General features: G+C 36.7%; 1 protein-coding gene across 1 annotated transcript; it reads right to left on the minus strand.

Annotated features, from left to right (window-relative positions):
* Positions 1–4307: 4307 nt before the first annotated feature.
* On the minus strand, positions 4308–8191 carry LOC113079656 (fucolectin-7-like). Its single transcript, XM_026251904.1, has 9 exons — positions 8130–8191; positions 7917–7948; positions 7558–7622; positions 7116–7398; positions 6368–6501; positions 6246–6278; positions 5200–5482; positions 4565–4701; positions 4308–4467 (listed from the first exon to the last, which is right to left on the minus strand). Exons 2-9 carry the CDS (start codon positions 7925–7927, stop codon positions 4463–4465), a joined length of 951 nt encoding a protein of 316 aa, XP_026107689.1. The 5' UTR covers positions 7928–7948; positions 8130–8191; the 3' UTR covers positions 4308–4462.
* Positions 8192–13858: the final 5667 nt, after the last annotated feature.

Raw genomic sequence — 13858 nt, forward strand, 5'->3', positions numbered from 1 at the left:
GAAGACATTGCAGGTTATTCTGTATCCAAAATTAAACTTATTTTATGATAAGGGAGTAGGGTGCTGATTAAAGGTATAGTTCACCCAAAAATGAAAAATAGCTGTTAATTTACTCATCCTCTGGCCATCAATGATGTAGGTGATCGTTATTATTGTTATTTTTATTTTTTTCCTTAAGTAGCGAGTAAAGAAGATTTTAAATTTTTTAATTATTTGCAATCAAGTCAACAATATCGCTGTAGATGAAGTGACCCCAACTAAGCAAGCCAGAGGCGACAGCGGCAAGGAACCGAAACTCCATCTGTGACAGAATGGAGAAAAAAATCTTGGGAGAAACCAGGCTCATTTGGGGGGCCAGTTCTCCTCTGACCAGATGAAACCAGTAGTTCAATTCCAGGCTGCAGCAAAGTCAGATTGTGCAGAAGAATCATCTGTTTCCTGTGGTCTTGTCCTGGTGGTCCTCTGAGACAAGGTCTTTACAGGGGATCTGTATCTGGGGTTTTAGTTGTCCTGGTCTCCGCTGTCTTTCAGGGATGTAGAGGTCCTTTCTAGGTGCTGATCCACCATCTGGTCCGGATACGTACTGGATCCGGGTGACTGCAGTGACCCTCTGATCTGGATACAAACTGGATCTGGTGGCTACAGTGACCTCGGAATAAGAGAGAAACAGACTAATATTAGCGTAGATGCCATTATTCTAATGATGTAAAAGGTACATAGGGTGTTATGGGAAGTGTTCCCGGTTCCGGTTGACCTAATTAATGCAGCCTAAAAATCCTTTAACAGATTTGGATATTAAAAGCATATTAGTATGTTATGTGTAAGCCAGGTTAAAGAGATGGGTCTTTAATCTAGATTTAAACTGCAAACGTGTGTCTGCCTCCCGAACAATGATAGGTAGGTTATTCCAGAGATTAGGCACTAAATAGGAAAAGGATCTGCTGCCTGCAGTTGATTTTGATACTCTAGGTATTATCAAATTGAGTTTTGAGAACGTAGCGGACGTAGAGGATTATAATGTAAAAGGAGCTCATTCAAATACTGAGGCTTTATAAGTAATAAGCAATATTTTTAAATCTATACGGTGTTTGATAGGGAGCCAGTGCAGTGTTGACAGGACCGGGCTATTATGGTCATACTTCCTGTTTCTAGTAAGAACTCTTGCTGCTGCAATTTAGACTAGCTGTAGTTTGTTTACTAAGCTTGCACAACAACAACCCAATAAAGGATTACAATAATCTAACCTTGAGGTCATAAATGCATGGATTAACATATCTGCATTTGACATTGAGAGCATAGGCCATAATTTAGATATATTTTTGAGATGGAAAAAAGCAGCTTTACAAATGCTAGAAACGTGGCTTTCTAAGAAAAGATTGCAATTAAATAGCATACCTAGGTTCCTAACTGATGACGAAGAATTGACAGAGCAACCATCAAGTCTTAGACAGTGTTCTAGGTTATTACATGCAGAGATTTTATGTCCTATAATTAAAACCTCTGCTTTTTCAGAATTGAGCAGTAAGAAATTACTCGTAATCCAGTTTTTTATATCGACTATGCATTCCACTAGTTTTTCAAATTGATGTATTTCACCGGGCCACAAAGAAATATAGAGCTGAGTATCATAAGCATAATAGTGAAAGCTAACACCATGTTTCCTGATGATATCTCCCAAGGGTAACATATAAAGCGTGAAGAATAGCGGCCCTATTACTAAGCCTTGGGGTACTCCATACTGCACTTGTGATCGATATGATACATCTTCATTCACTGCTACGAACTGATGGCGGTCATATAAGTATGATTTAAACCATGCTAATGCACTTCCACTGATGCCAACAAAGTGTTCAAGTCTATGCAAAAGAATATTGTGGTCAATTGTGTCAAACGCAGCACCAAGATCCAATAGCACTAATAGAGAGATACAACCACGATCAGATGATAAGAGCAGATCATTTGTAACTCTAAGGAGAGCAGTCTCAGTACTATGATACGGTCTAAATCCTGACTGGAAATCCTCACATATACCATTTTTCTCTAAGAAGGAATATAATTGTGAGGATACCATCTTTTCTAGTATCTTGGACAGAAAAGGGAGATTCAAGATTGGTCTATAATTAACTAGTTCTTTGGGGTCAAGTTGTGTTTTTTTGATGAGAGGCTTAATAACAGCCAGTTTGAAGGTTTTGGGGACATATCCTAATGACAATGGGGAATTAATAATAGTTAGAAAAGGATCTATGACTTCTGGAAGCACCTCTTTTAGGAGCTTAGATGGTATAGGGTATAACGTACATGTTGTTGGTTTAGATTATGTAAGTTTATACAATTCTTCCTCTCCTGTAGTAGAGAATGAGTGGAACTGTTCCTCGGGGGGTCTGATGTGATACTGTAGCTGACGGCTGAATGGTTGCAATTTTATCTCTAATAGTATCGATTTTAGAAGTAAAAGAGTTAATAAAGTCATTACTGCTGTGGTGTTGGGAAATGTCAACACTTGTTGAGGTTTTATTTTTCGTTTATTTAGCCACTGTATTGAATAAATACCTGGTGTTATGTTTGTTTTCTTCTAAAAGAGAAGAAAAGTAATTGGCTCTAGCAGTTTTTAATGCTTTTCTGTAGGATAGGCTACTTTCCCGCCAAGCAATAAGAAATACCTCTAGTTTTGTTTTCCTCCGGCTGCGCTCCATTTTTCGGGCTGCTCTCTTTAGGGTGCAAGTATGCGCATTATACCATGGTGTCAAACTTTTTTCCTTAATCTTCCTGAAGCGTAAAAGAGCAACTGTATTTAAAGTGCTAGAAAAGAGAGAGTCCATAGTTTCTGTTACATCAAGTTGTTCTGAGGTTTTGGATATGCTAAGGAATTTTGATACATCAGGAAGATAACTTAAAAAGCAGTCTTTTGTGGTACAAGTGATGGTTCTTCCATACTTGTAACAAGAAGTATAATTTACAATTTGGCTATATGCAGTATGCACAAAACTAAATAATGATCTGAGATATCATCACTTGGCTGAATAATTTCAACACTATCAACATCAATTCCATGTGACAGTATTAAATCTAGAGTATGATTTCGACAAAGAGTAGGTCCTGAAACATGTTGCCTAACCCCAATACAGTTCAGAATGCCTATAAATGCTGATCCCAATGCATCTTTTTCATTATCAACATGGATATTAAAATCACCAACTATTAAAACTTTATCTGCAGCCAGAACTAACTCGGATGTAACCAAACTCTAACATTGGTTTCTCTGGATAATGTTATATGAAGCACCATTACTTCAAACGAGTTATACTTGAAGCCTGCCCTCTGAGAAATCCTGAAAACGTTATTATAAATTGAAGCAACTCCTCCCCCTTTGCCTTTTAGACGCGGCTCGTGTTTATAACAGTAATCTTGGGGGGTGGACTCATTTAAAATAATGTAATCATCAGGTTTTAGTCAGGTTTCTGTCAAACAGAGTACATCTATATTATGATCAGTTATCATATTATTTACAAAAAGTGTTTTCGTAGAAATGGATCTGATATTCAATAAGCCAAGCTTTATCATTTGTTTATCCATATTGCATCTGTTTTTTATTTGTTGAACCTCAAATAAATTGTTAATCTTAACTTGTTTTGGACTTTTTTTGTATTTTGTAGTTCGGGGAACAGACACAGTCTCTATAGTGTGATATCTAGGTGAACGAGTCTCTGTGTGCTGAGAATTAACTGACCTCTGTGACGTGATGCAGCTAGCAGACGGTCGGTTTAGCCAGTCTGTCTGCTTCCTGAGCTGGGCCCCAGTTAGTCAAGTATAAACACTAAGACTATGTGCCATATTTCTAGACAGAAGAGCAGCACCACCCCAGGAGGGATGAAGACCATCTCTTTTCAACAGGTCAGGTCTGCCCCAAAAGCTTGTCCAATTGTCTATGAAACCTATGTTATTTTGTGGGCACCTCTTAGACATCCAGCCATTGAGTGATGACAATCTGCTATGCATCTCGTCACCACTGTAAGCAGGGAGGGGACCAGAGCATATTACAGTGTCATTAAATAAATAGTATTCATTAAACAGACTACAATCAATGCATGTCTTCTGTCAAAACTGATAGACAGTGGAACAAACAGTTATTAATAAATATATATGTTTATATAGTTTTGCTGTTGTCATTAAAATCAGTGCACTTCAAATTACTTCATATCATTTTCACTATACCTCCTCCTCAATGTAAAGATCCAAAAGATTTTTTGATTCAGAAACATGCAAAACAACATGTAATGCTGTAGTAATTTATTAATATAGAAAGCAAATCTAAACAAAGGATGGGAGGAAGGAAGGATAAAGGTGTATAAGTAAAATAAAAACAATGAAAAAAGTGCAATATTGGTATTGCTCAGAAAACAGTAGTTTGATTATTTCTGCTCATAGGATCAGTGGACTGTGGTGTATCGTCATCTTGTTCCACTTAATCTGGCAATGAAATCAGAGGGGGGAAAAATCCTTAAGGCAACATAAACATATAGTACATATATAAAAATTAAAATGTCTCTCTCCCTTTATCTCTCACCTGAATAAACCTCAACTTCACACAGAGTGAGGAATTCATTGCGTCCAGGCACAATAAGGTTCACGTATCGTCCCTTAACAGGCTTAAACTGAAAAGTTTTTGTGTTTCCAAGTGGAATGAACCCAACAGTCGCAACCCTGTGAAGAGACACAGGAACAGAGAAAAAGAGGGGGGCGTATCAGATATACTTCTTTCAAAGGCAAGTTTGTATTAAAAGGATTTAGGCCTCATCCACATGAACACAGTTGTTTTTAAAGTTATTTTTACTGGGTTTCTGATTGGCCAGCATGGCTTTAGAGCTGAGATTGTATCACCAACTGTTGGCTTGGCACACTCTTGGCAGTGCTTCATAGCACACATTTGCGTTTTCATGTGGACAGAGATTTTTTTTAAAAAGAAGGAAAAACTCACTTTATAAAAATAAACATGTATGTGTGGACATGGCCTTAAAATTGCTTAGTTTTGTGTTTTGCTAATCTTTAGTTTTGAGAAATGGAGCTATAATTTCAAAAACTGTGTAAGCATTAGAAAAATAAATAAAAAAACCTGTAAAAGGATTTATTCAAAGCAATTTGATCATATTTATTAATTTTCTAATAATTTATTTAAAGTTTTAAGAGAGAGACAGCACTTACAGCTGATTATTGTTGCCGTTATTCTCCAGGCTGTTGCCGATACGGATTTGAACACCCTTGATCCTCTTTTCACAGCAGTCTCCACGATTAGTGATGCTAACCCTGGTTACCCTGTAGACGTCCTTCAGGTCAACTCTCCACCAGGGGTCCTTGTCCCCGTTAGTATGGCTGCATGACCTGAGTGCGTACATTGACTGCCTGTTTCCATCGATAGCATTTTGAGCATCTCCGAAATTATCGTATGTCGAGGTCTGAACTGCTTGACCTCCAAGAGCAAGATTTCCTGATTTATATAAAATAAGACATTATTGTTATTACGATAAACATTTATTTATAATATCTGTAAATATTGCATTTATTACTAGTGAGCTGATTAAACATTTCAACTCAAGTCCGGGGCCATGCTGAGACCTTTGAAGAGGCAGGTCAAAGTGTAAAAGGGACACATTGAACAAGGCTTTAAATAGGGCTGTGCTCAAAATATCAATACAGTAATATATCGTGACACTTTTCTTGCTTATACGTATATCGATATGTATTAGTAAAGAAGCATATTCCGTGACACAGTTTTATAAAAGAAACAGAAACAGAACAGAACAGAAAAGACCATTTTAAAGGGCATCTCCACTGTAACATGTTTGGACATAAATGTGTGAAAACAACCACCCTACAATAATAAAAAAATAATTCCCATTAAACCAAATCAGTCTAATTAGACATGCTGTTGTGATTCTCTGAGCAGTGTGACATTACATTGTTTAGGCTCCGCCCACAGCTGCTGACTGACAGTCCTGTGTTACCGTAGTTTCTGCCCTCAGAAACTTAATTATGGCTCAATTATTACTCATTATTTTTTCTAATAGTAAGATTGGGCAGGCCTTCACAAAAGAGCCTTAAATAACAAAACTAAATAAATCAAATTTACCTTGACAAAAAAGCACTTTGAGCATGTTCATAGATAACAACTGTCTGAATGTACATGATCCCTTATTGGTTATAAAATACACGTGTAACTGACAGCATTCAGAGAAATGAAGAGCACTCACTTGGAACACAAATGTACAGTGGTTTGCCTGCTTCTGTTAATAAAATAATAACAGTCATACACACATTAGTAAATACATGAACACAATCTATCACAGAGCTGTCTTTTCTCTCTGTCCCTTACCTCCAAACACCTCGACTTCACACAGAGTAATAATTTTATCATACCCGGGTATAAAAATGTTGACATATCGGCCGTTAACAGGCTCAAACTCAAATGTTTTTGTGCCATCGAAAGCATAGACAACAGTTGCAACCCTGCAAACACATAAAGGACAGTGTTAAAATGGAAACCAGAGGCCTCTCAATGCAATGTAAATTCAACAAATTCAGTTAGACTATTGAAATCAAATGAAGTTGAATAGCACTCTTCAAAATACAAAATGATTGTTCATGTTTTATATCACATTGCTATAAATGACCTGACATCAACTGATCCTTCTCAATTACCCACCCTTCCATAGTTACTGTTGCTATGTCTCAAAAGCCATGGCGATCTCACCACACATCATTTTCTCACGCAGTGAAACATATATTGCAGAGCAAAGAAGAAACTAACAGGTCGACAGACATGCAGTTTGACCAATGTTTGCTTACAAGACGACCAATTGAGGCATGTGAGAATTCGGTACCTAAAGAGAATTTTAAGAGCAATACAAAATTGCACAAAAAGAATGGCGACTGTAGAAAACCAAAGCTGAATCCCAGACTTTTTCGATGATTTAGAAATCCTGGTTGGACGCATCTTTTTTTTTTTTTTTTAAGAGGACATGTCCAGGAAAAAGTGAATGTATGATCTCCCCAGTTAAACCAGATCGGGCATCATAAACATCAAACATCAAAGATTATAAAACATTTGAAACATTTCTTACAGCTCATTGTTGTTTCCGTTGTTCTCCAGACTGTTACCAATGCGAATCTGAGCTCCTCTGATTCGCTCTTTGCAACAGTCTCTACGATTAGTGATGGAAACCTTGCTTATACTGTAGATGTTTCCAAGGTCAGCTCTCCACCATGGGTTATACTCAGCTTTAGTGTGAGAGCATGAGCCCTTCCAGTAATCTGCATCTCTGTTTCCATCTACTGCATGTTCAGCATCTCCCTGTTGGTTTTCTAAGGATGACTGCATCACTTTGGCATTAAGAGCAAGATTGGCTGTTCAATTAATAAAAAAAAATTAAAAAAAGAGACAAATCAATCAATCAATTAGTTTACCAAAAGCTTCCAATAAAAATCCGTCAGCCTATAATTTTAATAATTTAATCTGATTGATATGTAATATGACTACACACAAATGGTTACAGATAAACATACCTGTCAAATTCTCAACGCACAACCCAGTAAAAAGTGTTAGTACCACAATCACACGTATGGCCATCCTGATTTAAAACATGACAACTCATCAAATCATCTCAGCATATGAAGAAATAACTGTTAATTTTCATCCTCATTTACACAGAAAAGGAAATACAGACCAGATTGAACATCTAATAAAGCTGCAAAGTTTTTAATGCAGTCAGTAAAACTATTCAATTGCATCTGTTTTCAATATATATATATATATATATATATATATATATATATATATATATATATATATATATATATATATATATATATATATATAGTTAGTTTTCAATATATATATATTAGTGCATAAACCTTGAACTCACCTGGAATCCATCAATGACTCAACCTCAGTTATCTGCTTTTAAACAAAATAGTAAATGTTTTATATAATAAATAAATTATATTATAAATGTTTGTTTATAAACAATTGCTGTTTATCATATATCCAATATATTATTCATATGAAGAATATTAGGCACGGACTAAACATCTCAAACCAAAAGTGTGCTACTGTAGATATGACAATGAATACACACCAGCAGTCTGTGAAGAGTGTCTAGTTGAATAAGACTCTGCTCAGAAATGATGCTTCATTTATTGTTGAATAAGTCCCTCCCAACCACATGAGGTATCTGATATCTGAATATTCAACATTAAATGGACCTATTACAACAGAGTTGCCTTTTTTTTGTTAGCTCTTCTTATGATAATAGACAATTACATGCAGAATTTGGAACATTTCCCTATATATGTAATCATTATTTTACAAATATGTAATCAGTATTTTTATGTTATTAGCGCTATATTTGATATTATCAACTACAATATTATTTTGATTAACCTCAAATTATGTTGGCATTAGTGGAATTGCATTAGCATGGTTGAAATCATACTTATCGAACCATAATTAGTTGGTAATGGTAAATGAAGAGGTTTCATATTTATCACAAGTTCAGTATGGAGTACCACATGGCTGAGAAGTAGGACCATTGCTTTTCACCCTGTAAATGTTACTGCTGGGATATATCATCATGAAACATGATGTTAGCTTTCACTTTATGATACTCAGCTCTATATTTCTTCACAGCCTGTTGAAACATAGCATGTTCACAAAAGTAACAGTTTGTTTCAAATATTTTTATTAGAGCACATATTCACATTGTTATATAATCTACATCATACACAAGAGTATAATGTATATCCATATAGAAATATGTGCAGTTAGGACCTACTGTCCTCTTTTTGTTTTTAGAACATACAACAATGCTAAAAGAAGAACAGAATCAACAGATAGACATACAGAGTACAGAAAAAAAATAATAATAAATAAAAAAAATAAAAACCTAAATGATCCCTCTTCCCCACCCTACCCAGCCTTATCCTTCCGTCTAAATACTACTATATTATAGTTAGAGGGAAACATTAATTTCCACTGCCAGATGTGAGATAATGAATGAGAGGTGTCTACACTTTTTCAAAGCGTGGGAGTTTATCCATAAGAATATATTTTATTCTTTCTAAGTAGAGAGTGTTAGTAAGATCACTAAGCCATATCTTTGTGGAGGGTGTTTCTTTATTTTTCCAATGCATGAGAAGTAGCTTCTTTGTGGTGATTAGACTATAGAACCTTTTAATATCGTCTGCAATTCCTAAAATAATAATGAGTGGATTAGGCTCCAATTGTATTTTGAGTATCCTAGAAATTAAACTGAAGATATTAAACCAAAATATCTTAACCTTGGGACACAGGACGAAGCTGTGAAACAACGTGTCTTCTGCATCAAGGCATCTGTCGCATAGAGGGGATATCTCAGGGTATATTTTGTGTAACCTTTCCTTAGAATAGTGAAGATGATGTAGAATCTTAAAGTGAATTAGGCAGTGCCTAGCATTATTAGAACATCGATGAGTATGTAGTAAACTATTCTATATCTTCTTGGTTGACTTAATCTGGGTTTCACTTCTGCATTTGGGTCATGCTCACCTCTCTGTGGCCTTAGCCTGGTGAACATAGCAGTTTTAGTTTTGACCACAAACCCTCCTGAAATATCCAGTTCCCTAACTCGCTCCCCGAATGCCTCTATGTCTATTTCTAGCAAATTTGTGGTTGTAATTCTAATCAGTTGTGCTTGCTTTCCCTGCATGTTATTCAGGAATGTGTTAATGAACAATGCCTTTAGGCTATCATTGATTGGGAGCTTATTCTCCTCAACCCATGCTTTCTTAGATCTCAGATAGAAATCTGAGGCAGTTTTTTTTAGGATTCTGCTTTGTGTTTGCAGCAAATTACAAATCTTGTCTATTTCCTAGACGCTTATCTAGAAAAACTCTCAACTTTTTAAAGAATGCTGCATGGTTTTCCTGCTTTTCCCAGAAAAAATCATGTGGCTCTTTTGACGTAGCTGAGCAAGATATCTGATCATTAGCATACTTAAGCGATTTGCATTCACTAATCAGCATTTCTTTGGTGACATCACCTCCCAGTGTTCTTGCCAGAACCGCTCTGTAATCTGCACCTGTAAAATGAGCATACTTTGTGTGTGATCGCAGAATAATTAGAAATTCGCTAGGGTTCTCTGGAGAAGGCAAACTTTTACAGATTGCCTGCATGTCTGCCATTTTTACTGGTTTAACCTCTATCACATTTCCCGATCTCATCCACACCATTGCAACTTGAGTTTTGAAAGATTCCAGTTTATCTCTGGATGTACCCAATTTTGCAATAACATGACTATTTTGCAGTGGTGGTGGTGCTGAGGGTAGACGAGGCATGCAGTAGGGCGGTGGTTTGCCTTTAAAAAAAACTGTTTTGCTTAGCCAGAAAAAAAGCAATTACCTTTTCTTTTCTGGTCCTTAATCCCAGACTTTTTAAAGATATTTTCAAAGATTATAACTCTTAGTCATATACTTACAATCCCAAATGGGATCTCCCCACCCTTCTAAAATTAGACTTTTAGCCAATTCCAAGCCCTCATCTGTGAAAGAACCCTCTCTAGGATACAGTGTTTCAATTTGTGGTTTCATGCGTTCTGACCATCCTGCCATATCACTTACAAAAGGTTCCGTATTAAACCCTTGATTATTTCTGAACATAAAATCAACTGGTGTTTCTCCTGGTAATGGTCTTGAGATTGAACCCCCCCCCCCATCTTCCACTTAAGATAGCAGTACCAATGGTATTGTCTAGGCAGTAATAAGTAAGCAAGTTTGCAGTTAAAAATTCTCCTATACACTTTTTCCCAACCTCAACTGTGATTCATTTATCATATTGTGACCTTGGGTGATATTCCTATGTATTGACTACACAAAGCTTTCGCCCTGATTGTCACTAAATCACCTTCTTTTGTTTAGGTATTACCTTGTTTTGGGCTCTCGCAAAACCAAGTTCGGGTCGCCCGCTAAACACCTTTTTCTTTTGGGTCACAGTATATCAACATGTTATAACAATTGTTAATACATTTCCACAATATGGAATTTGATTAAAATTCTATCCCCAAACTAAATAAATTTCAGCGAAAGTACAATATGCAGCCGTGATCAAAAATACAGTATGGCCAGTACTGCACATCCAATCATTCCATGCTAATAGTCAACAAAGAAATCTTGTAACAAGTGACTACTGTTGCCAGCCGTAGTGTAACAACAATGGAAAGTTAATTCCACTAGCAAATAGTGATTACAACTCCTTCCCATCTATTTTACGGGAAATGTGGGATAATTTTTACATGAATCCCCCACTAGGATCCTACAAATCCGCTTTGAAGTAGGTCCGCCTAATTCTCCGGTGCGTCTTTCCTCCTCAATCTCAGGACTTTTCTTTCCCGGTTCTCTAGGAGATTCCCCCCTTTCGCGGACGAGCCCCACAGACTGTAAGAATAAATTGTATATGCTTGCCTTTGAGATTGCAACTATAATTTTGGTTCAGGTTGGGTTATCTGAGCAGAGGAGAACTGGAACCAGGGACCAAAGAATGAGACACATTCTGACACACGAGTGGAGCAGTTCATTCTAAGCTTAACTTTATAGTGCATTGGGTGGCACATTTATACAGCAAATTAGAGGAAGTGAGACAATGGAACGTTTGGAAAATACAAGCTGAATAAGCTGAGTAAGCCTGAATGTCGAACCCTGAGGTGTATCGTTTAAAAAATATTGTACAAAAGGTGCGTTCTCAGTCAATGCATAATGATATATCACAAGAATAATGGAGTAATGTGGATTTGTTTTTTTGAGTGCTCAAAATTATGAATATGAATGGGAATATACTTCAGAGATATTTTACTCATAAGAATTTCTAGGGGTGCCAATAATTGTGTCCAACGAGTATTTGAGAAAAACATTAATTTCATAATGATATTTCCCCTCCGTTTTAAATTCTTATTATCCAATGAAAGCATACATTCTTGTGAATTTTTTAAATAAAAAATCAAAAGGATTAACAATGCAGATGAATTTTCACAGCCTTTTTTGATCATATTTGCCAAGGGTGCCAATATTTGTGGGCATGGCTGTATTGGTTTTAACCAGTGGGCAGGATGATATTGATAATCTGGTTGATATTGTTAATGTTTATGCAAAAATGTAATCTGCAAAAGTAAATTGGGCTAAATGTTCAGCATATAGGGTTGGAAAATGGAATGAAGGAGAACTGATTTACCGGGTGAAATGGTTTGGTCACAAAGAGATCTTAAATACCTTGGAATTTTTTGGGGTTATGAAATAATAAAGAACAAAGAAACTGGGAAAATTTACTGGAAAATGTCGAAGGAAGGTTAGGATGGTGGAAATGGATTTGACCTAAAATGTCTTTTAGGGGGAGAGCATTAATTATTAATATCTGAATTTGAAAAACTAATGGAATACATAGTCGATATATAAAAAAAAACTGGATGACGAGTAATTTCTTACTGCTAAATTCTGAAAAAAAAAACAGAGGTGTTAATTATAGGACCCAAAAAACTGCATGTAATAACCTAGAACACTGTCTAAGACTTGATGGCTGCTCTGTCAATTCTTGGTCATCAGTTAGGAAACTATGTGTGCCATTTGATCGCAATCTTTCCTTAGAAAGCCAGTTTTCTAGCATTTGTAAAACTGCATTTTTCCATCTCAAAAATATATCTAAATTACGGCCTATGCTCTCAATGTCGATTGCAGGAATGTTAATCCATGCATTTATGACCTCAAATTTAGATTATTGTAATCCTTTATTGGGTGGTTGTTCTGCACGCTTAGTAAACAAACTACAGCTAGTCCAAAATGCAGCAGCAAGAGTTCTTACTAGAACCAGGAAGTATGACCATATGAGCCCGGTCCTGCCATCACTGCACTGGCTCCCTATCAAACATTGTATAGATTTTAAAATATTGCTTATTACTTATAAAGCCCTGAATGGTTTAGCACCTCAGTATTTGAATGAGCTCCTTTTACATTATAATCCTCTATGTCTACTACGTTCTTAAAACTCAGGCAATTTGATAATACCTAGAATATCAAAATCAACTGCGGACGGCAGATCCTTTTCCTATTTGGCTCCTAAACGCTGGAATAACCTGCCTAACATTGTTCGGGAGGCAGACACACTCTTGCAGTTTAAATCTAGATTAAAGACCCATCTCTTTAACCTGGCATACACATAACATGCTAATATGCTTTTAATATCCAAATCCGTTAAAATATTTTTAGGCTGCATTAATTAGGTAAACCGGAACCTGGAACACTTCTCATAACACCCGATGTACTTGCTACATCATTAGAAGAATGGCATCTACGCTAATATTAGTCTGTTTCTCTCTTATTCCGATGTCACCGTAGCCACCAGATCCAGTCTGAATCGAGATCAGAGGGTCACTGCAGTCACCCGAATCCAGTACGTATCCAGACCAGATGGTGGATCAGCACCTAGAAAGGACCTCTACTGCGCTGAAAGACAGCGGAGACCAGGACAACTAGAGCCCCAGATACAGATCCCCTGTAAAGACCTTGTCCCAGACGACCACCAGGACAAGACCACAGGAAACAGATGATTCTTCTGCACAATCTGACTTTGCTGCAGCCTGGAATTAAACTACTGGTTTCGTCTGGTCAGAGGAGAACTGACCCCCAACTGAGCCTGGTTTCTCCCAAGGTTTTTTTCTCCATTCTGTCACCGATGGAGTTTCGGTTCCTTGCCGCTGTCGCCTCTGGCTTGCTTAGTTGGGGTCACTTCATCTACAGCGATATCATTGACTTGATTGCAAATAAATGCACAGACACTATTTAAACG

The sequence above is a fragment of the Carassius auratus genome, unplaced genomic scaffold (genome assembly GCF_003368295.1).
Source record: "Carassius auratus strain Wakin unplaced genomic scaffold, ASM336829v1 scaf_tig00028952, whole genome shotgun sequence".
Taxonomy (NCBI): Eukaryota; Metazoa; Chordata; class Actinopteri; order Cypriniformes; family Cyprinidae; genus Carassius; species Carassius auratus.

Coding starts and splice junctions, on each gene's coding strand:
- LOC113079656 (XM_026251904.1), bottom strand. Junction 6,502..7,115: donor AACGGAAACAACAATGAGCT/GTAAGAAATGTT, acceptor ATGTGTTTGCAG/GGTTGCAACTGTTGTCTATG. Junction 6,279..6,367: donor TGAAGTCGAGGTGTTTGGAG/GTAAGGGACAGA, acceptor TTTTATTAACAG/AAGCAGGCAAACCACTGTAC.